Source organism: Chionomys nivalis, chromosome 1 (genome assembly GCF_950005125.1).
Source record: "Chionomys nivalis chromosome 1, mChiNiv1.1, whole genome shotgun sequence".
Taxonomy (NCBI): domain Eukaryota; kingdom Metazoa; phylum Chordata; class Mammalia; order Rodentia; family Cricetidae; genus Chionomys; species Chionomys nivalis.
The window spans coordinates 33,161,735-33,185,317 of record NC_080086.1 but is presented as its reverse complement, the minus strand read 5'-3'; the positions used below and the strand labels follow the sequence as shown (position 1 = coordinate 33,185,317).

The 23,583-nt window shown below is 48.4% G+C and overlaps 1 protein-coding gene across 2 annotated transcripts; it reads left to right on the top strand.

Annotated features, from left to right (window-relative positions):
* Nucleotides 1–871: 871 nt before the first annotated feature.
* On the top strand, nucleotides 872–13,651 carry Cxcl12 (C-X-C motif chemokine ligand 12). 2 transcript variants are annotated; one of them, XM_057774693.1, is made up of 4 exons: nucleotides 872–1,057; nucleotides 3,883–4,000; nucleotides 5,865–5,951; nucleotides 8,464–13,651. In XM_057774693.1, the coding sequence occupies exons 1-4, from the start codon at nucleotides 997–999 to the stop codon at nucleotides 8,555–8,557; spliced, it is 360 nt and encodes a 119-aa protein (XP_057630676.1). In that variant the 5' UTR covers nucleotides 872–996; the 3' UTR covers nucleotides 8,558–13,651. The 2 variants fall into 2 exon arrangements, with proteins under 2 accessions (XP_057630676.1, XP_057630687.1); XM_057774704.1 differs by having other exon boundaries at nucleotides 876–1,057; nucleotides 10,939–13,651.
* Nucleotides 13,652–23,583: the final 9,932 nt, after the last annotated feature.

The window sequence follows — 23,583 nt, the reverse complement described above, 5'->3', positions numbered from 1 at the left end:
GACGGCAGAGAGCTCTTTCGTCCTTTGGAGAACATTGGACTTTCTTCGGGAAAGGCAGGGCATGCTGAAGTTTTAAGAAGCTGTTTCCAGCTTCCATTAACTGAGCACCCATTAAAACCAAGCGCTAAGTGTGAGGCACGACGATTCGCGGGAGCTGAGTCTTTCAGTCAATTCTCCTTCGTTTCCACTCAGCGGGTTATAAGCTGTGATCACTCCCCAGCCCCTTCCCCCCACCCCCGCAGCCAACAGAACAGGAGTACACAGGGGAGATGGCAGAGAAATTTCACGTGTATTGAGAACCTCTGGGAGAGCCTCTTGGTTTCCTTCCGCAGCAGCACAGCTCTTCATCAAAACGCCACTTCCCCGACTTTGATAACAGTGATACTTTCTGGGAATCCCACTTATTCTAACTGCAGACTGGTCACGTTGCCCTAAGCCTCACTGTCCCCTATGGCAAAGAGCCTGGGCGTGCGGTGGGTCAGCTTAAGGTCCTGGGACCAAAGACAAGATTCTCTAACAACTTTTGGATAGGGCGCACCAGACCCTCGCGCCTGGAACCCACTGTTTTTGACTCACTGATGCTTATTTTACCGCTTTCCCCTTCGACACGCCCTTAGTTTCTCCATCCACATGATGGGAGCATTACGCTCTGCAAACCAGCCTCTTTGCAGTCCAGATCCAAGCAGGCAGTCCAGGTTAGAGACTGGGAAGATCAAAGGTCCCAGCACCCAGCGGGGCCGGGGACACCGAGGGCGCCAAGCAGAGGAGGGAGGGAGGGAGGGACTGGAAGGGCGGCCACTCCGCAGGGGATGCGCGTCAGAGACCCCAGCCACACTCCAGACCCGCCCCTTGACGAGCGCCGCCCCGCCCCACCAGCCTTTCGCTTCTAAAGCGCCCAGTGCTCGCCTCCCGCTGCCGCACTTTCACTCTCGGTCCACCTCGGTGTCCTCCTGCTGTCCAGCCTTGCAGCCTCCAGCGCGCCCTCCCGCCCACGCCATGGATACCAAGGTCGTCGCCGTGCTGGCCCTGGTGCTGGCCGCGCTCTGCATCAGTGACGGTAAGTGCAATCTGCGCCTGGACCCGGGAAGAGCTGGCAGCTCTGCTCCGTGACTCCCCAGGTCCTCGGTTCCTCTGCCTGCGCCAGAGTCGGGGAGAAAGAACTCGTTCGTCGTCCTGCACCGCAAGCGAACTTGAGGCAGCCACTTTACAGGGCGCACTACTTTCGGGTGCCTTTTCCCGTGTTCCACGAGTCGCACCGAGGTTTTGTGCTCTGCCAAGTGCGGTCATAGGACCTAGTGAGGACTGCAGGAGAGGATCGGTAGGATTGTTGGGCAAGCTTGAGGTTTGAGTGGAATGAAAGCGTGGGCGGCGGTGTCCTGGGCTGCGGGTCCCAGAGCGCGCCAGCTGTACTCAGCTAGTGGCCACCCGCGCCCAGATGTTTCCAGAAGGAAAGGGCAGCGCGGTCCCGGAGCCTACGGTGAGGGAGATCGGTTCGATTGGTGCGTGTGTAAGCAAACTCTTGACCGCCAGTCAAGTAGCTCAAAGTGCTTGGCTTGGTTATAGATACGGTGCAGCTGAGTTTCGTGTCTCTCCGTTCCACCCCCACGCCCCAGCGAAGCGGGTCCTCTTACAGCACCTTTGAGGGTCTCGGGACCAAGCGCTGCGCAGCTCTTGAACTCGCGCCACCAGCTAGGGCAGCGCTTCTTCTGCACAGTTCGTTGGTCTGCAGCGACGCGGACCTGAGCGCGCATCTTTTCGCTGACTTCTTTCTGTTTCGCCGGATCACTAAACAAAGCCACAGTAGTCATCCAAACCATACACACCTCTCCCCAACCCCCAAACACACCTGCATATGGGCGCTTTTGTAGCTAGCCCCAGAGCCCTCTGCTCTGGAATGGGAGCTGCAGCAGAGTTCAGTCTCCCAGACCCAGGGTGGTGTCCCGTTTCACTGGGAAAGGGCTTTCATTTTGTTTTCTTTTTTTGACACTGAAGAGAAAACTCTGCGCTGTTACAAGACACCGCTGCTGCAAAACAAAACAAACCATTGCCTCTGAACACACAAAACAAAACCCTGCCTTCCTCGGCTGCGGTGTTTCCTGGAGAGAACCGAGGGACAGTGGGGCTCTCGGTGAGGCTGCTAGCTGCATGCGGCCCAAGTGCACCAGAGCGTTGGTCTGGGTTCTCACCCGGTGAACAGCCGGATACCTGTAGCGGTGCCACCTGTGTTCGGCTGAGTATGGTTGGAAAGGTTGGAAATGCTTGATAGGAGGGAAATGTTCTCTAAAAGCGTAGTGAGTTGCTGATCGGAGAAGTAAGAAACACAAATGGCAGGCAATTTCGATCTTTTTATTCGGTTAATGGCTGCACCTTCCCGCTGGCCCCCACTACTCAGGCAAGGAACACGATGGTTTGGGCATTAAAAACTGCATGCGCTGGTGAAGTTGAAAGTGTCACAGTTGGGACATTGGGTGTGAGACAGAAATGCAGGATCCCGGGCCCTCAAGGCTGGAGTGCAGTCGTCAGAGTAAGTGGGGTGCCTCACCCTCGGGTATATTCTGACCCTCGGGAGAGTCTGATTGTTGGCTTCTACTCCAGTGTCTGGATGGGACCCTGTTCTCTAGGCAGGATCCATTGCATTGCCAAAGTGACTTGTTTCCTTCCTAGCACCTGGGTGCCTTCTGGTCCTACACAGCCCCCAAGTTGCAGCGTGGCTAACCTTGCTGTGGTTTTTGTCTTTCCCAATTAGCTGATCCAACTCAGCGGCCAGATCCTAGACACCCTAGGCTTCCTTGGTCAGACCCAGGGCAGGAGGCTTCTCAGGCCAGATTAGAGAAACCGCCTTAGAGTGGGATGCGCTCTGGCCCCATGAATCGAGATCTCTAGGTCCCAAGTCCAGGGTGGCAGCAGAGCTGGTCTGGACTTTGGCATGTATGTGAAATCTGCTTTTTCTCTGCTCTGGTGTCTAACTGCACTGCTCTTCCCAGGCTACACCGTCCCTCGACTAAATAACACCTGCAAAAAAGATAAGCCCATCATCCATGCGATTTGATCCACTTCTCCAGCTGCTTCCCCCCCCCCCAAAAAAAAGAAAAAACAGAATTTCAGAATCTCCAGAAGGCCCCTGGAACTCTAAATAAGCAAACTTAAAATCCCTGGACTAACTATTTTCAGCCTTACTTTTAAACTTTGGCAAAAAGATCCATAAACTCAAACATTTGGGAATATTAAATAGAGCTGGGATAAAAATCTTGGTGGGGGCGGCTATGAGCCTGGTCACAGGACTTGCAATTCTAGACGTGAAGGGTGGGTCTTAAGAGGAGTTCTAAAGGAGCCCCTTGCTAATTCACACTAATGAGTGTCAATTATGGCATTTTGCAAATTGGGGAATTGGCAAACAAAGCTGGTAATAGGATCCAGGAGGCCTAGGCATCCAGGTACTGATCATAAAAGCCACATTTGACTCCAGCTTTTGGGGAAAGCAGGATAGAAGGTAAATCCAGGGTCTCCCCTCTGGATTCTTTTGTGATTTCCAGGGCTTAGGGTGAGTGGGAGGAGGGAAAGCTGCAGGTGGTAAATGGCACCCCACCCCCTCCCCCCTGCACCTCAAAACTTCAGGCCCAGCCCAAGAAAAGAGGGGGGAGCCTAGAACCTCCTCCACTTTCCCCAGGTCCTTTTGTCCTTTGTCCCACAGAAGCTGAACCAAGTGGGATCTCACTGTGCTCCCTAGCAGAGAGGATGGTCTTTGTAAGAATGTCTCTGTAACCATTCCCTCCTGTTTCCTGATTCTTCACCTACCAGCAGGGCACCATCTAACCCCTCAAATCTCCAGCGCTAGACAGAGTAACGAGTGGCCTTGCTCTCTCTCTCTCTCCACACCCTTAGGGAAGCCCGTCAGCCTGAGCTACAGATGCCCGTGCCGATTCTTCGAGAGCCATGTCTCCAGATCCAACGTCAAACATCTGAAAATCCTCAACACTCCAAACTGTGCCCTTCAGATTGTGTAAGTCTTAGCAGTCACCCTCCAAAGATGAGCACAAGATAGGAAGCCTCAGACGTGGCATAATTAGTGACAGCTGCTACCGCCGTGAGGACTCTGATGTGCCATCAGACATGACTTTCAAAGGCTGCTCTCGTTCCCAGAAACCCGTGGCTCTCAGTGTTTCTCCTTCTTCCAGAGCTGCTTTCTGTCGCTGCACAGAAAAAGCTGTCGACTTTACTGAGGTCGGCCTTCAACTGACAACGGTTGAGCCTGTCAGTTTCAAGACTCTGGTGTCCAAAGTTAATTCTTCCTCATACAGCAAAAAAGATTATGAGACCTGGATTCTGTGAATGTCAATTTTAACCACTTGCCGAAAGGCTAACATTTTAAGGTCACTTTGTCTGAGAGACTTTTTTTGTTTTGCTGGACGGTGATGGTAACAGCCAGCGTTTGCTTTAAATTTAGGTGGGAAACAAGAAAAGCCCAACACATATAAATGAGAGATGTAAAAGTCTCAGACTCCTGGAGACTGACAGTGTGTACTAGTCCGTCCTCCCATGCTGGTGGAGGGTGACAGCTTAGTCTCCTAGGAGGGGCTCATATCCTTGGGCGACTTAACACTAAAAATGGATGAAGGACCCAGTAACTGGGATAAAAGCCGTACCCTCCATCCTTTCCAAGCTTTTCCCACCCAACAGTAACTGCTTACTCTTTCTTTTTTTCATCATTCTTCCTTTACAGCCTTCACTGCTGCAACTGTGTTGGTTACATACAAGTACGCTTTAGAGACCTAGATGATGAATATCTTTTTACTATTTTGATCAAAATACAATACTCTCTTGTGGAAGGTATTTTAAAGATGGTATATTTAGTTTTGCCTAGGCCATGCTGGTTCACTGGCTGGGGAATGGCCCTTGAGCACATAATGCCAGATACAACTACTGGGTCTAGGCAAATGCTAAATTAATAAAAGGCTGTACCCAGATGGGCACTCTGCATTTCCTCTTTCAAGTCACACCCCTCCTCTGCACAACTATTAATTAACAGATACCCTGCTGTAAGAGGTTTACCTGCCCCAGGACACTGGTTAGTCTTCCCCAGAACCATTCAGTGGCTGGGGAGGAGGATTCTCAGAACGGGTTAGAATTACCTGGAATCCAGGACTTTGAGAATATCCCCGGGGATTAGTTTATCAGTTTGTCTCCCCACAAGGAAACTTTGAGGGTGAGAAGAAGAACACTGAGCCGACTTCCAACAAGAACAAGACGTGGAGTGTGCTGCAACAATTCCTCTATCCTATCCCCTGCCCCCTGAACTGTCTCTCTTTACGTCCACTGCTCCTCCCCTCCCTGGAAAGCTGCGCTCTTCCTCCTGAGTTAACCTTAAGTCGGGTCCAATATGCTATCAATGCAACCCATTGAATTTTAAAGCAGCTTCGGGTACTTTCCAGAAGTTTCCAAGACCATACCCATGAAATCACAGCCTTTTGCCCCTTCCATGCGGTTCTTTGAGCATCCTGTACCCACTCTTCCTCCACCTCCTTGGGGTACTTCCACTCCTTCAGTGTATTTGATCTTGGTTTCCCCTTTGCTTTACTGGCTTGCTAAGCTCCTGCTTACCCATCAAAGACCAGAGCTCAAATGCCCCCCCCCCAGGTCTCTTCCCTGTGTCCCCTGGGAAGCATCATTAGCACATTCCTAACTCTGGAATGGTGGATGCTACACACTTCAAGTGCTATGTCTTCCCCATAATCCTTGGGAAGCTTTCAAACCTGCGGCTTCTGGGGGGGGGGGGGTAGCAGCTGGGGCCTTCAGTGATGTGTGTGAGCCCACGCAATGCCTCTCTCCCACTCGGCTGTACAGTTTCTCCCCTTCTGTTTTGGCAGTGCAAGACTGAAGAGCAACAACAGACAAGTGTGCATTGACCCGAAATTAAAGTGGATTCAAGAGTACCTGGAGAAAGCTTTAAACAAGTAAGCACGGCATCCCAAAGGACTTCCCAGTAGACCCCCGAGGAAAGTTGACATCCGTGGGAAATGAAAAGGCAGTGGAGGGGAGGAGGGCCTGAACCCTGGCCAGGCTGGCCAGTGGGACAGCACTGACCGGGGTCATGCTGAGATTTGCCAGCACAAAGACACTCCACCATAGCATACGGTACGATATTGAAGCTTATATTCGTCCATGCCCTCGCCCATGCACAATGGAGCTTTTATAACTGGGGTTTTTCTAAGAAATTGTATTACCCTAACCAGTTAGCTTCATCCTCATCCTCCTCATCCTCATGCTCATTTTTAAAAACAGTGATAACTTCAAGGTCTATATTCAGTTTGCTTTGGAGCTTCTCTTTTTCTGGGTGTCTCTGGGCACAGTTGCAGGCGGTGGCTTTGCAGGGAACCCTAGAGAGGAACCGTCCTCCAGAGCTGGAGGAACACTGCAGGGCTGGTCCTGCAGGGGGCGCCCCTCGACAGACGCCTTGCTGTGAGTCTCAAGTAGCTCAGGGCTGGGCAGAGGCTGTTGCCTTCACCTCCTTCTTCCAGTTCAGTGATTGTATCTGGGGACAAACAGGAGGCTTCCTGTAAATGATACCCCTGGGGTCTGTGCTCAGAGACCCTTACCTAGCCATTCCTGCTCTCTGCTTGCCTCTGAAAAGCATGCTTCATCTGGCTTCTGCTTCTCAGCTCTGTATCCTGATTGACCAATGCTGCATCAGAAGGAAGAGAGGGATTGGGGATGTGTCCCGCCCCCCCCCCCCCCCTTCTCTTTGCTTTTCTCTCACTTGGGCCCTTTGTGAGATTTCTCTTTGGCCTCCTGCAGAATGGAGCCAGCTCCTCCTGGATAATGTGAGAACGTGCCTGTATTTACCCACAAAAACATGCCTGAAGCATAGTTATAAACAAAACTTTAAATTTGAAAACTTACTTTGAGGAATTTGATTTTTCTAATTGCCTCTATGTCCTATATACACCATGGTGGCTCCATGGTCTCCGAGTTTTCAAATATCAGAGATAATAAAATAATAATAATGAACAAGCCAGAATCTTGTCATGAAGTCACGGCGGGGATTTCAGGTCCCAGTTAGAAATGGAGACAAGATAAAACTTGGAGTCATACTTTGATCACAGATGGCCCTGGTGGTTTTGGTAACTATTTGCAAGGCATTTTTTTACATATATTTTTGTGCACTTTTTATGTTTCTTTGGAAAACAAATGTACTTCAGAATATATTTGTAGTCAATTCATATATTTGAAGTTGAGCCATAGTAATGTCAGTAGATGATCTCTATGATCTTAAACTACTGGCAATATGTAAAGAAAAATATACGACATATAAATGTACTGCAGCTTTCCAATGTAGCCACAGTGTATTTTTCCACTTGTACTGAAATTGTATCAACTGTGACACTCTATGCACTAGCAATAAAATGCTAATTGTTTCATGCTGTAAACCTCCTACTGTATGTGGGAATTTATTTACCTGAAATAAAATCCATTAGTTGGTAGATGGATACCTTTCTGAAGATTGTAAAACACGAGCCCACCTGCTGGTCAGGTGCTGCGGATTGCTCTGCATGTCCTGGTCTGCGGGTGAGCAACACCATGCAGGCTGAGTCTGCAGCGGAAGGTTTTGTGTATTTTTTTTTAAACCCAATGGAAGTAGAACTCTATTTTCTGGTGAATAATACCTGACTCACTAATTCCTCCTCCCCCTCCTCTGTTCTCCTAACATCCTCATGTAATCCCCAGACTCAACCCCAGTAATATCAAGCTTTCCTAGTCTCCCATGTAAAAAATCCCATGACTCCAGGCCATTTAATATCAAGCGTTTGTAGGAACAGGTGGCCTCACCCCATAAATCATTAAATACCATTCAGCTTGAATCATTTTAATGTGACAGTCACAAACCAGTTGCTCTAATAAAACTCTGCTAACCATCTCTCTCCCTAGCTCTCTAGAACAATCTCAGTTATCCCTAGGGATGCTCCCCAGCATCCAGAAAAGAGAGGTGGGATCAATCATGCTGCCTTTCCTAGCCTCTCCTGGAGGGCTGCCTGAGCCTGGGGCCTCCGGCCTCTAGTGCTTTGTTAATTTGAAATGCAGATTTGTAGCCAAGGCAGAGTTCACCTCTGCATTGAAAAGGAAGGCAGATCGCGAGGCTTTCTTCCACACTCGCTGAGACGTGCATTTCTGTCTCAGGGTGAGCTATGGCAAAAGCGGCTAAGAACCAGAACCTGCCTGGCAAAATGGCAGTCACTGTCAGCACTTCCCGGGTCATAGGGTTAGGGCAGCCTGTTTAACTTTTGGGTGGCGGGAAATGTCTAGTTTACTTTAATAAATTGTTTATGAGCCTCATTTTGCCAAGGGGCCTCCAGGCCTCAAACTGAAGACAGTTAAATTGGCTCATGAGGCAACGCCAAAGATTGTGTGAACTCAGATACACTCCTGTGTGTTGCAATGTGATTAATGGTTCTACTAATTTTATCTAAGGGGGCGCAGAGAAGAAAAAGTGGGGAAAAAAGAAAAGATAGGAAAAAAGAAGCGACAGAAGAAGAGAAAGGCTGCTCAGAAAAAGAGAAACTAGTTACCTGCTTCCTGCAGATGGACCACTGTGCGTTCTGCCCTGGCGCTTTGTAACTCGCCCTTCCCTCTTCGGGGACAGACCCCACACCCTGGGCAGGTGCTCACACTTGATGGTAAATTCTTCCCTCTCCCAGGGCAGACCCTCACACCTTGGGCAGATGCTCAGACTTGTCTGCCCTGGTGGCCACACCAGCTGCTGTATTTATGTGCTTCTTAAGGCCTTGCTCCGTCTGCTAAGCTATGAAAAAAAAAACATAGATGTCCAGAGACTGGGGTGGAAGCTAAGCCACAGAGGACCTGCCAAGCCTGGCAGCATTGCCCCGAGCTGAGCCCCTGGCCAGGAGTTCCCAAGGCTCACACCCAAGGCCAGGATGGTCTGCTTAGCCAGGAAAGGGCATAATGGCTTCCCCTCAGCCACACTACCCCTTGTGGCCTTCTCAGGACATGAGGTGACTTGCTCCCCTGACTGTGTGAGCAGCTTTGCCGCCAGCCCAGAAGGGTATCTACAGACTGTTGAGTGAGCAGGAGGAATGATAACGTCTCAGAAAACAGATGTGAGCTGCTTCTCAGGGAGTCTTTGGACAACTCACTTTAGAATCTTTAAACGGGTCCCTTGTGGGGAGGACAGATGTGCTCTGGAACTTACTGAAGGGCCAGCAGCTTCAGGGACTTTTTAGTCTGTCCTTTTGGTCCCAACATCCCTCGGATGCTGTGCTATCTGGGCACAGCTGCCTCAGTCCTAACTCTTGAGATGTCTGCCTTCAGTGAATCGGGTTAAAGTTCTAGAATATTCTACTATCCCACCCCACCCTCACCTGGGAATCTATGTCTTTATGTTTTTGTGTTTTTTGGTGCCAGTTTGGATTGGAAGGCTAGGGTGAAAAGCTCTGATTTTAGCAGTGTTTTGAAAGAGGATTATTTGAATTTCTTGACCCTCCTCTTCACCTCGTGTAAACACACACATCTTGGATTCCAGACCTCTGGGTGTAATTTTCATAATCAGGGCAGAAAACAGAAATGATCTGAAGATGCAGCCAATGGACGAGAGGAAGGAAGCCCAGGGGCCCGTGGGTCACACTCTCCTGGGTCCCTAAGTTCTGTGCCCCTAGATGTGCTCCTTATGGTTCTAGCATTAGAGATACAGCCCTTCATGATCCTTGCTGGCACCTATCTTGCTAGGGAGCTTCAGGAAAGACCTGTGTTACCAGCTGTTACCCTTTATCTGGACAGCTCAAGCCAGCCCATATCCCCTCCTCAGAGCTGAGGAGAGCAAGCTGGACTCTGAGTGAGCACCTCTTTAGGCCCAGGGTCACTGCCCATCCTTCCTGTGGTAGCAACTGCAATCTGGGCTCAGAGTGGCCTCAGCTGGGGTCTTCCTACTATTACTAAAACACATCTGAAGGACAGACCTGTGCCCAAGCCTCAGCTTTGCTTAGAAAGGGGAGCCTAGCCCCTCCAGGACCCTGGGGAGAACTGTTGCCCCTAGCAACCAAAGGCCAAACTGAGGCTGCCCTGAGGTGCAAGACCACTTTCAGAAATGCCCATAGATTCTGCCTCCTACAATCCGTCTCTAAGTCCTAGAGAAGCAGGCTGCAGAGATCAAGAGAGTAGACCGTCACTTAGGAACCATAGCAAGCTCTACCTGTCCTTACGTGGCTCCCGGGAGCCCCTCTGTGCTTAAGTGGCTTATGATGCCCTTCTGATGGGCAACTGCAGCCTGATGGACAGAGTCACCATGGAAATGCCCAAGAAGCTGATTGCATCTTGTGAGAGGCTGACATAGGATGTGCTCCTGTCGGTTCATAGGCAGGTGAGGGGTGGTCCTTACACTGTCCTGCACAGATGTCTTCTGGGAGGACATGCAGCCCCAGAGGCCACCTCCTGAGTGCCAAGACCTCTTCTTCTGGTGATGTGGCACCAGCCGAGAGATTTGAAAGAAAAATGAGTTTTTGATGGAAGCTGTGGGAGGTACCTCTTGGAGTTCTGAGGCCTGGGGATGCCTGGGGACACAGCGCCCGCTGTTGCTGGCGTAGATACATAGCCTCAACATCAGAGTCCTGAGTTTAAGGTAGAGTGCCTTGTCATGTGCTCCGTGTACCATGCCTCCCATGCCAGTGTGTGTGTGCCTCACCCTGCGCTTTACCTGTTCATCTGTCTTCTGCTTACCACCGTCATCCAGACCCCGAGCATCAGCCCTGGCCGTGTCCTTCCCTGCTTTCCCACTCTCTCCGGCCTCGGAAGGAAGACACATGGCAGCAAGCTGAAATCAGGAGTAGGGCCTGTGGCTCCTGCCAGGCAACGCAGCATCCCAGGCACGCAGCATCCCAGGCACGTGGTGGTGAGAATCTGCCTTAATGGTGTCTCCTTTGTTCTTGTCAACAGGAGGCTCAAGATGTGAGAGGCGTGGGTCAGATGCCTGAGGAGCTTACAGAAGGAGCCTAGGTCTGAAGTCAGTGTTAGGGAAGGGCCCACAGCCACTTCCTCTGCTCCTGAGCAGGGCTGAAGCCATTTCCAAGGGACTTGCTTTGCACAATTTGCTGTATTTTCACTATTTGATTATGTAGCAAGATACATGGTGTTTATTTCATTTAGTCTGATTATCCAGTGTCATTGGTGACAGGCCAAAGCCACTATATTATTTCCTTTGTTATCATATCTTTGCCATGGAGGACCTTCTCTGGATAAGGGCTTCCCAGGTTTGTCTCTTGGAGCTGAGACAGGAGGAGCACCCTTTTTCTTAATGGGAACTGGGTGCCCCCACCCCAAAGACTGCAGGGCTTTCCCAAGCTGAGGCAGGAGTGTGAGGCCAGGAAGAGTGAGATCCGCCCTCATCCCATGCTCTCCTTCATCCCATCATGCTCATCACTCTCCCTCATCCATCACCATGTGTCTCCAAGACTGTCTCCGTGACCCCGAAAAAGGACTCTTGCAAGGTGAACTCTTTTATTCAAACGGGACAGCAAGAAAGAAAGGAGAATGTCTGGTGTTCTCCGAAAACCCTGTGCACATGTATGTCTTGTTTGGAATCTTGTCTGTTCAGCTCCCTGCTTTTGTTCAAAGTCCATGTTGTCACCCATGACCAATGTCTCGTTCGTGCACTGTCTCTAATCCAAATGCAAAGGCTGAGTAAGAGGAGCTGGCCCTGAGGTCCAGGCTGTGGTTGGTCATGGAGGTAAACAGCCTTGGTTTCCTCGCTGCTCGCAGCGTTGAGTTGGACACACGAAGCCAAACAAAGCAAGGTGATGTAGCACCAGCACTTAGCTCTGAGGACTGTTGAGCCTCATGTTTTCATAACTAGTCACCTTAAAACTGTGGTGGCATCAAACGCAACATTGTATTGAGGAATAACAGTGCTTGATTATTTTCCATTATTTTTTAAAGTCAATGAATCAAAGATTCAACCCTAGATCGGTCTTCCTCACCACTGTCAGTGCTGCCATCCCTGTCCTGGTAGCCGCCGGGCACCTTTGCTGTCACAGATAACACTGTGCCCCTTGCCTTGGGACAGCCTACCAGGTGTTGGTGCTGGTGCTGCGGCCTGAGTGTGGCTCTGGAAGTGTTTTGTCCTCTGCAGTTTTTCTGCAGTCAACCTCATTCAAGCATAGTTCCTCGGATGAAACAGATGTGGGAAGAAGAGAAGGGGAAGGGAAGGGAGCTTCCTTGTCCAGTTGGATGGACACCCAAGTAAGATGGAGGAAGCAAAAGAATTATCAAAAACAGGTGTTTGAGAGTAAATAATCTGTACAATTGTTACGTTAGCAATGTCAGGGGAAGGGGAGCATTTCTATAAATAGTCCTTTAAATTGACTTCACAGAAGAAGGAACATCCATCCAGCAAGATTTTGATCAAACTGGAACAAAAACTAAAATGCTTAAGCCAGTTAGAATGTGGGGCATGCGGCTAAGTGCAGCGATGGACCCTCAGAGGGGTACGGAATTGTTCTGAGCCCCCTTGAAATGACCATACCGTGCCCCTGGACCAGATACCACACAACTACAATGTTAGGGCAGCAGCCACTTTGCATCTAACCCAGGGTTTTGAGGATGCTGCTTGGGAGCAAGCACAACCCTTCATCTTCACTATAGTTGTTGATCCTTTCTAAAAGATGAGGGTGTGTGTCGGTTCTTCTGCTTTGTCAGTTTCTGACTGGAGACAGCCAGCCTAAAGCAAATATGCATTTAAATAGAACATTTACATTGGAAAAGTCCCCCTCCACCTTAATCCTCCCAGCCCTTTGCTTTCAAAATACAAGCCCAGCACGTCAGCGATCTGCTGTTGACTGGGGACACCTAGCTGTCCCTGCTGGAACTCACGTCCTCCACGTCCCATCTTCCCTTGGGCACTAACCTGCCAGGCAGCCCGCTCCTCTAATACCAGCCTTTGCATTTGGATAGGGAATGGGGGTTGAAGCCGAGATTTGTGCCTTGTGTTGTTTACCCTGTGCTGCTGCTGGCTCCCAAGGACAAAGGGTCTCTAACAAGAAAGAGGAGGCAGAATCATCTGGCTCTTTGTTCAGCTTTGAAAAAGGATCACAAGAGCAAAAATTGCCTTCCTCCTTGGGACCTGGCCTGGGATGGTAGGCCTCGCCAGTGGGTTCTGTTTATCTTCTCACGTGTGATTTCCTCATCCGCGGTGTCACCAGGAGCCTCCTCCCAGGGGCCAGTCACCCTCTCCAGGTAATGCACAGAAGATGAGAGCCAGGGAGCTGTTCCCTTACACAGCTTCCCTGGCCCGTCTTAAGGTAAATAATCTCACTCCTCAAAATGTTCCATAGAAACCTCCAAAGTCCCCAGGAGACTCCGGCCGTTGCCAATTTCACAGAACCAGCCAGCCAAGTGATTGCCAACCTGGATGGGCTTGCAGCGCCCGGGCAGCGATGGGTTCCATGTCACATGTAGTGAATGCTGTGTTTTGTTTCAGCTGTGTCTCCCAGATAATGTGAAAATGGCCCAGGAGAAGGCAGCTTCCTATGTGCCTTTTTATTCTCGTCTTTAATATATGGCAGTTATTTGAGAAGCCATTTCTACTTGGAAGTCATATCAGTGAAAGTGCTGTACCTTCACCTATAATTTTCCTAATAAAGATCTGTATTTAAATCCAGCTGCCAAGAATTTGCAGTGAACGTTGCCGTGTGGAATTTCCCACCCTTGGTCTTGCCCCTAAACCTGACTCTGGTGGCCCTGGGGTCTTAGCCAAAGAGCTGGTACTCATGCTCCTTGGTCTAAGTGCTGGTGCCAGACAATCTCTACAGGGAAAGGTGTTCCCTTTTCTCTGGAAGACCTGGATTGCTCCTGAGGGGCTAGCCAGTTCTTCACCATGCAAGCAATGGCTTAGTTTGAAGTCACAAGAGTTTGCCCCTTAGCTGTCAGAGAGGAGGGCCCACCCTGCACACGAAGGCAGCAGAGGACGGACCCTGTCCCAGAACACATCTGGAAACCACGGCATTCTGCATGTGCCTGTGCTGTGTAAGGGTACCGATGGAAGCTAAGGTGGATTTGTAGATAGCTTCAGGCCTGCTTCCTCCACAGATCCCTTGCCTCTTACAGTTTGTCCTTCAGATTCTCTCCAGTCTATGTTCGGCCATTTTGTAGAGGAGGCCAGCACTGAGCCCCAGATGTTAGTAGCCCACACGTCACCACATCCACCTCCGTACTTGCAAGTTTCCTGTTACTTCTAGGGTAGTGATGTGAGCTCTAAGTTGTATACCACACATGAGAATAAGAAGGGTTGGAGGCCCCAGGAGCGGCAGTGTGAGCCCAGGACCACATGGGTGTGAAGATATGATGAACACACAAGCTCAAATTCCATTCTCCCGTTGTCCATCTCCGGACTTGAGCCATGGCAGTTGCTCTCAGAGTCTAAGTCATTTGCCACCTAGAACAGAGGATCAGACTGGGAGAGGATATAGGATCAGCTAGCATGGCAGAAAAGACTGATCCCAGAAGGTTCTCCCTCACCACTCCTGTGCTGTGATGTTCACAGAGCTAGAATAATAAGGGTTGAATTTGCACCTCAAACAGCCCCTTATCACTCAAAACTCCAATGATGAGATTGAACCCACTCCCCACAGTCAGTGATCAGGGGGAGCTTTCCATTGGTCCCTGATGGCTCCTTGGGGTCAGATCAATGTTCTCACAAGAGCGCCAAGCTGTTATTTCAGTACCAGGACCTGACAACCAACTCTTACTCCAAATAGTCCATGTCCACAACACACCTTTCCCTCTCCAAGTGTAAAGAAGAAGCACTTTCAAACAGCACAGGGCAGTCAGTGTGAGGGAAGCTCATGGCAGAAAACAGCGTCTAATTTAGGCTACAGTGAAATCTCCCTGGGACATGAGAGGAAGGACACTCTTTTGAGAGCCAGTCTACAGAGCACACTGGAATTCTGTATGAATTAGAAGCAACAGTTGCTCCATAGGGGCTGCACATGGGGATTCCAGCATAGCCAGGGACTGGGGGTGACCAGATGCATGGGCCAGTCTTGTCGCCGGGATACAGAGATATGCTTCAAACAGTCTGACATTCTGCTTCTCTTTCTCTGTGCTCACACTGAGGACTTGACACTCTGGACTGCGGATAGTTAGAGGAGAAGCAGAGAAGGCTAAAACGTGAACTCCAGGATCCAGGGAGAGAGAGGTGTGGATAAGAGACCAGGGAGCCTACAGTAGAGAGGCTTAGAAGGCACTGGGATTGGCCCATACACCCTGCCCTGGGCTCCCTGTACTCTAAGTCTGCTTCCATTCAGAAAGAAAGCTTCCAATAACACCAAAAAGCTATTTCTAAGTCCATTCAGCCAAGTAGGCCAGGTAAGGAGGCCACAGGCCAGTGCTTGCAGAGAGAGTTGCTAGAGATCTCTTGACCCCTGCCAAGCTTCCCCAGGGATCTACTTATAGCCCACTTGGTGGATTTAGATGAAACTTCAATGAAAGATTATTGAGACCACAGAAGTGTCCTACACTATTCCTGCTGCCCTAAGTTGATCAAAGACACAGAGACATTGCCCAGGCTCTCCTCATATAGAACAAGCTCAGAGTCCTTTTAGAGCCTGAATTGTCTTCCCTCCCTAAAGACACCCGCCAGCACCAAACCAACTGACCCAGAATCACCTGTGGAGTTACAGTTGACCATCCACTGGCCTGTCTAGAACTATAGCCCCACATGTGCCTGACAAGTCTTAGAATCTACTCCCAGCCTGTTGTGTCCAACGATAAGTCAAAGACCATGAATTTCCAGATGAAGTCCACCCTGGAGTGCCCTGCTGAACATAAGTTCTAGATGTCTTGCATGAGGACTTATTCCCAGGATCTGGTAATGGCGTCTGTTTAGAGCATACTTGAAGAGAGACTTGATGTCCACAGGCCAACACCAACAGCCAAGGGCTGGTGCTCTTCCTGGGCTATAATCTGCACTCAATTTTCAGCAACTGTACTCTGTTAAGTTTTGCTTTAAACAGAATAGTGTCTACATCTTGGCCCGTGAGACCAAGGAGGAACAAGGCAGAGAGAAGCCAGTCCCTTCTGTTGTTGCTGAGAATGCAAGGGAGCCGGCTTGGGTGGGGGAGGGTGGCAAGAGATGCTTGGGCACTCAGACTTGTAAAGATCATAGTTCCTGTGGACTGCTGTATGACTCATGGAATGCCGGGTGAGGCAGAGGGCCAACTGTAAAATGCAGCAGACAGACCACAGGGCATAGCTGAAGTGTGCAACACCCTTCATCAAGTAAGAATACTTACCTGTCTTCTAAGCAACATGGAATATTGTTCATAATGGTAGGTTAAGTCTGCACTGACAATGGCCACGTTTCACTCCCCAAGTTACCATGAGCACGTGTAATGTCTGACGATGCCGATGTGAGAGTCTGTGCTTAGAAAATAACACGATTGGAAGCCACAAACCTCAGTAAAATTGAAGACATACTCGCATAGAAACATTAAGAGCACACATAAGTTTATTTTGCATGATATTGTGGCATGATATCGTCATCTTCAAAACTCGCCCTCAAGAACCACGTAATCAAGTTACCAAAAATAGTTCCATAATGTTCCAGATAAGTTTGTGTTTTTGTGTTGGGCTGCATTCATAACTTTTCTGGGTTACACGCTGCAGGTTGGATGACCCTGCTCTATAACAACATACTAACATTATCTCGATTGTGGTTGGGGAAATGCTTGAGTGCTTAAAAAAACTTTCTGTTCTTGGAAAAGACCCAGGCTGAGTAACCAGCACCCACATAGACTAGCCCCCAACAGCCTGTAAGTCCTACCTTCACGCATACTGCAATTCATATGTATACCTAATGTGTGCGCTCACTTACAGATACATGGAGAATAAAAGGAAGTAAATCTTTTTTTTAATCTTAAAAAAAAAAAAAAGAAAATATTGCCTTCCAGTTAATTTGCAAACCACAAGTTGCCTAGCTGTGACCCAACAAAGGACAAGTCTGAATAAGAAAAAAGAAAAAACTCTATTCCAAAGATGAATAATTGCTGAGCCATCTCGATGGTCTGTATTTGGTATTCATTCTCTATGACTCAGAAGACAGTGGCTTGGCTCTGTATTGAGAGTGAACCTATTGTTTAAAACTGAGCTACCCTGGGGTAGAGAATTGGAAACCATCACAGGACACAGTACTTGAATTTAACCATCCCAGTGTGAAAAACAGCCCTGGAAAGTAATTGCCGTGTGTGGGAGGGACAGATACTGACAAACTGAAAAGTACAGATAACCTCATCAGCAGAAAAGAACTCAGAACTTTCCTATCCCGGAGCCTGGGGTCAGCAAGTGAGTCAACTTTGGAAGCCGTTTATCTTCCATTACTGCTGCGGAGGCTCCAGCACATTACTTTGGGATGCCTGTGTGGCTCTCAGTGCTGCCATTGCCTCCCACATTACTCATACACTTGGGAAACATCCCCCAGCTGGAACATTAACCAGATCAGGGACTAGGATCTAAAGAGTACCATAGGAGTAGGAGAACCTGTTTAGCCTGCAGACTTCGAAGGTAAATGTGGCCAGCAGAGACCTCTGGTATGCAAAGAAGAGAAGCTGCATTGAGAACAGGTCTGGGAGACAATGGACACTTGTTCAACACAGACAGGCTCAACAGCATGTGGAGCTTATGGGCTCTTCTCTTTCCCATGATCTACAGCAAGACTTGGGAGTACGACTAAGACAATGCTAAGAAGCAAGTGTGTAATGTGTGTGTTTACATCCTGAAATCAGAGCTATCGCAAATAAATAACTTAATGATGTACACCAACATCTTTCAAAACAAGAGCAAACTAAACCTAATAGCAGTTGGAAAGAAGTAATGAAAATCAGGGCAGAAATTAATGAAATCTAAGTTAAAGAATAATCTAAGAGTCAATGAAACAAAAAGTTAAATGTTTGGGGGAAGAAGGGAGGGGATGATACAAATAAGAAAAGGTACAGATGATCAAGAAATATTTGGAAAAGTGCTTGACACCCCTAGCCATCATAGAAATGCAAGCAAAACTGTTCTGAGATCCCTTCTGACCCCAGGAAGAAAACAGCGGATGCTCATGGTGGTGGTTCTGGAAAAGGAGAAACACGCATTTCTTGTAGTAGTAACGCTGGTGCCAAGATATGGTGAATCAGCCTAAGGTTTTTCAATAAGTGGCTAGATAGATAAAGACACACCCAGGAGAATTGTATTTGGCTGTAATGAAGAATGAAGTCATGTCTTTTGGAAACGGATGGGGCTGGAGATGATGACATTAGCATAATGAAACCCAGAAAGAACGTTGCAATTTTTTCTCATGTGTAGAACCTGAATTTAAATTTACATATACTTGTAGAGAGGGAACCTCACTGGGAAAATGCCTATTGGCATATCTGTGGGGCTTTTTATTGACCAACGACTGATGTGAAAGTGTTTAATCTACTGTGTGGTTTGGCACCCATGGGTAAGAGGTTCTGGGTTGTATAAAAAAAAGCAAGCACAGTGGGCCATGGAGAACAATTCAATACACAACCTTCCTACACGGTCTCTGCTTCAGTTCCTGCCTCCATCTTCCTGCCTTGTTTTGAGTCCCTGACCAGATGTCTCTTCATGATGGACTGCCAGCTATAAGGTGAAACAAACTGTGTCCTCTCTATGTTGTTTTTGGTGATGGGGTTTCCCACCACACTAGAAAGCAAACTAGGACAGGTCTGTAAGTCAGGACGGGGAAGTCTGGGGCGAGGAGGGCCAGAATAGGCAGTGTAGTATATATGCCATGATAGCAGAAGGTGCTCCAGGGTTAGGAAGGGAGCCAGTGAGATGGCAGAGGAGGCAGAGGAACAGGCAGGGAAAGGGGAATGGGAATAATAAGGACAAATAATGACAGATATACAAGAAAATGTCACAATGAAACCCATTACTTTATATGCAAACTAAAGTCAAGTTCACAATATTAAATAAATAAGTATAGGCACTTCCATATTTTATGCATACCTTTGCATCTCCCTAAAGAGTCTGCTTCTTGTCACACAAAAGTCCTCCGTAATGGTTTATATTTCTGTCTGCTTTCTTCCCTCCTATCTTGTTTGACTCAATTTCAGTTAAAACATTGATCCTTCCACTTACATCAGGAGGACATGATGTGTTAAGGACAGAGGACATTCTTTGTTACGATCATTAAGAAGTTACATCAGAAAAGCCAGTTGTGAGTCTTTGGTCCGTCAGCATCATGTGACATTGTACCCCCTTCCCAGTGCACTTCCTGTTTCACCTTCAGGACTTCACCTCCCGAACATTTCTCCAGCTTTTCACTTTCTAACAGCCCTTGACTGCTTCCGCTTTCTCTTTGACATCTCAGCACAGAAATATCCAGAACTATTTCAGACTGCTTCTTATCTCTTTGCTGCTGCCACAGCACCTCGTGCCCCTTCCGTGCAGCCTCGAACACTGTGCAGCCATGGAGACACTCATCCGAGGGCTGTCTCCCTCCCAGCCTTTCTCTCGAGCTTCCAGACCCACACATACCTTCTCTTATGCACTATGTAATGTGCAGAAAAAGACAACTGAAAACCCACTGTGCCTTTTCTCACAACCCATCTCCCTCATTTCTGCAAAGAGCTACTCCATCCTTCCTATGCTTCAGGCCAAAGACCTATAATTGTCTGGTTTGTTGTTTGCCCTTTCAACTCTGATTGACTCAGTGAGCTACTTGAAAAATGCTTCCAGAATTCAATCACTTCATAGTGTTACCATTTTGGTCCTAGCCACGTGTATTCCTAACCTCCTGACTGATCCAGTTTTCAACAGAAGCCAGAATGGTCTATGACAATAAGAGGCCACAACACCACAGCTCAAAGCCTCCAGGGATGTGTCTCATGTGGAATAATGTGTATGAAGGTTTGTATTGCCTTCTCCATTTCCCCATCTCTGTTACAGACACTCCGAACATTCCTCCCTGTTCACACCAGACTCCTATGTGAGCAGGGATGTTGTTCGAGGCAGTCCTTCACAGCCTTCACAGCACATGGCTCACCCCTTCCTTCTTGTAGTCTCTGCCAGATGTGGGATTTCCCTCTGTGTGCTGTGAATATGTTTTATCACTATTGGTTGATAAAGAATCTATTTTGGATGTATGACAGTGCAGAATAGAGCAAGGTTGGAATTCCAAGCAGAGATAGAGGAGAAAAGAAGGTGGAGTCAGGGAGACACATGTAGCCACTGAATGAGACAGACACCCTGAAACCTTGCCAGTAAACACAAGCCTCATGGTAATACACAGAATAATAGAAATGGGTTAATTTAAGGTATAAGAGCTAGCTAAAATTACGCTTAAGCTATTGGACAAACAGTATTATAATTAATACAGTTTTTGCGTGATTATTTCGGGTCCGGGTGACTGGGAAACAAACAAGTAGCCACCGCCTACTGCCCATGCAGCATCCTCAGAGAGCCCTGGCAGATGCTCCCTTCCACCAACATAGCATGGCTGTGCTGTCTCCTCCTGCTGTTCTCCACTGTGCTCCCTGACCAGATGCGCTGGTTTATCGCTAAAGGCCTCATGCCATGGACTTGGTCTGTCTCTTTTGCCTAATTGATCTTTCTGGCTGACACAGGAAATACTAAAAGAGGTTTTGAAGAATCCTGATAAATCAACAGGACTTTTAACATGTTACACATGTTCTTTGCTCATCTTGACAGTTAGAGGCAAGGAACTTTAACACTGGTAAATTGTTCTTTGAGCCAAAATTCAGTTCATCCCAATATTTTTTAGACTCTGGCATCTGACCCTTTACTAGGTTCTATCACAAGATAAAATGAAGTTGCCTGTGTCCTTTAGGCCTGGCTTAAAATCATCTCTTTACCCAGAGGTATCTTCTTCTCAGGGCTCCTGTCTCTCCCCAGACCCTGTGTATACTGCTTTTGCACCTTAGGACCACAGTGGTGATCACTGTTGGGCAGGGACCCTGTAAGTCTAGATCAGTGCAGTCAGTGATCAGTTAGGCAACTGTAGCCACGATTGCAAGTGCATATCCCTCTGGTCAGGTGTTTGCTCCTAGTGCTTCTGCACATGTCTAACTTGTAGGACATGGCTGGGGCCCCAGAGGAGCGTGATTCCACAGGCACTGTCAAGCAGAGAAGAAGTCAACAGAAAGTTCCATGAAGGATCAGCTACTAGAGGTCATTTGCCTGACGGATGGACCCAAGCAAGAAGTGATGCATTGGAAGTCTGATACCTGTTTGCTCTTAACATGAGCCCATCCCTGTGAGTTTCTTCTGCTTTCATTCTAGAATTTTCCAGGCCTTTCCCACAGCCCTGCCTAGGTATAGGCCTCCACAGCCCTTGGATTTCTGGACAGGCCTACAGAGAGATGCTTATTGCCTACGGAAGGATGGCCAGCTGAGGGAGAAGTAGAGGTTGGCTTAATGGCCAAGAGCTTGGTTTGGGTTGCTGGTGGTATAGAGTGTACCCAGAATTCCCAGTGACAGCCATCTTGTGAACTGTAGTCATAGAAATGGGCCCAAGATGAGTGATGAATGACTGGTCTTACTTAGCCAGTCTTCGAGGCCTCAGATGCAGCCACAGGCTGACCTTGTCCTTGCTTCTTTCTAGGCAGTTCGGAACTCGGGACTGTTGGCCCAGGTCACATGGATGTTCCTGAGCCCCAGGGCACTAGCTTTCCCTTTGACCACCATGGGAACCTTCCAGTGCTCAGCACCTGGGAACAAGACTCACCCAGGACCAGCTCATTCCAGTTCTTCCTTCCAGAGAGCTCCAGTCCATCACGCTGTTCAGGTGCCTCATTCAGGAGGCCAAGGGGAACAGGAGGCTAATGCATTCACATAACTCTGCAGGATTCAGCTTCCATGGGGGTGAGGGGTGCAAAGGACACTTGATCAGGTGCTTTCTGCTCAACTGACTTTATTTCCAGGGACAACTTGTACCTGTGGCACTTTGAACTTCACCTGAAGTTGTTCAGATATTCATAGCCGACATTCATCACTGTCTCTTGCAATGCATACAGAAACAGCAAGCTTCACATGATGGCAGAAGCTCTGTTCTTAGAAGCTGGAAATGGGCAGAGGGGCAGAACACATCCTGGGGCTGTTTGATAGCAATGTCCAACCTATCTTTTTCGTTTGCACAGTGACACAGGCAGCATCAACTAGAAAAGAAAGAACAGGACAAAGTGGAAGCAGTTGACACTGTCATCTCTTCCAGGGAGGAGCAGCCTGTGTGTGCACACGGTGAGGGTCAGAGCGCTGTTTGCAAGACAGGTCAAGGTGAACGCAGCACTGCCCTTATGCACACAGATGTGAGCTCAGCTCCTCCTTCCTCGATCGAAGGAAGGTTGAGCAGAAAGAGTCTGACAACGGATCTCCTTAATTTGAGAAGCTTGAAATACTCTAGACTCAAAATACACTTTGCAGTTAAAATCTATTTCTCAGGTTATTTTTTCCCTACTTATAATTACCAGAATCTTTAAAACATACTCATATTTCTACCTAACACTGAACTTCCTGCTGTATGCTTTTACATCAGTACCCATTCTGCCATTCTGGAAAGCTTTTGTTTGCTTGTCTGTTTTTTGTTTGTTTATTTGTTTTTATTTATTTATTTTTTGGACAGTCTCATTGTGTAGCCCTGGCTAGCCTGTAATTCAGTCTGCACACCAGACTGTTTTCAAACGCACAAAGATCCACCTGCCTCTGCCTCCAGAGCGCCGGGACTAAAGATGTTCGCCATTTGGCCTCATCTCACCATTCTGAGTGATGCTCATAACCAATGTGTGCCTTGGAGATGCTGCTAATCTAGCTTACAAACACGGGCACTCAGACTGAGGCACATTTGACCCTTCATGCCATGTACATGTGACTACAGCATCCCGTACCTCTCCTAGGAAAGTGGGAGCATTCAAACGGTCATAGCAGGTGTGCGGTGCAGTCCAGGTTTTCCCAGAATAAGGAAATTACCTCCCTCCTGGCATCTGAGCACACTCCCAGCATCCCTTCTCAGACTGTATCTGAGGTTACCCCAGTACATTGCTGTCACAGCAGGCAGAACTTGGGGCACCTCAGCCGCATCAGGACCTATCCATGGCTTGAAGACTTTGGAAGGGTGACTGAACAGCATTGTGGATGCTCTTGAGTCTCCCTGGGGAATCTGGGAATCCAGTCCTCTTCTTTCCCTAATGTGTGCTGTCACAGGGCTCAGGAGCCCTTGCTGAGGCTCTCTATCCACAAACAGATGCTGTGTGGGTAGAAAGAACGACCCTTAACTGCTCTGCAGTAGAACAAGGAGGAACCCGAGAGTACAGAAAGGGACGTCAACTCAGTGTCTGCTCACCCTCGGCTGCAGCAGATACTTGGTCTGCCTGACTGCTTCACGGTCCTTCCAGAGAGATGAGATTCCACCTGCATGATGTGAATCCAGGCAAGTTAAGTGCTTTCCTTAGCCGTGTGTATAAAGTAGTAGAACCTTGAATCTTCACTGGGTTTTGTTTGTCTGTTTGTCTTATTTTTTAATTGAGCCAACTGTTCGGCTCACAGACACTCGGACCCTGAGGA

Bases quoted from the DNA above. Each gene is read 5' to 3' on its own strand.
- Cxcl12 (XM_057774693.1), top strand. From the start codon at position 997: ATGGATACCAAGGTCGTCGCCGTGCTGGCCCTGGTGCTGGCCGCGCTC. The intron at 1,058-3,882 runs GTAAGTGCAATC...CCACACCCTTAG, and splicing joins CGCGCTCTGCATCAGTGACG to GGAAGCCCGTCAGCCTGAGC. The intron at 5,952-8,463 runs GTAAGCACGGCA...ATTTTATCTAAG, and splicing joins CTGGAGAAAGCTTTAAACAA to GGGGCGCAGAGAAGAAAAAG.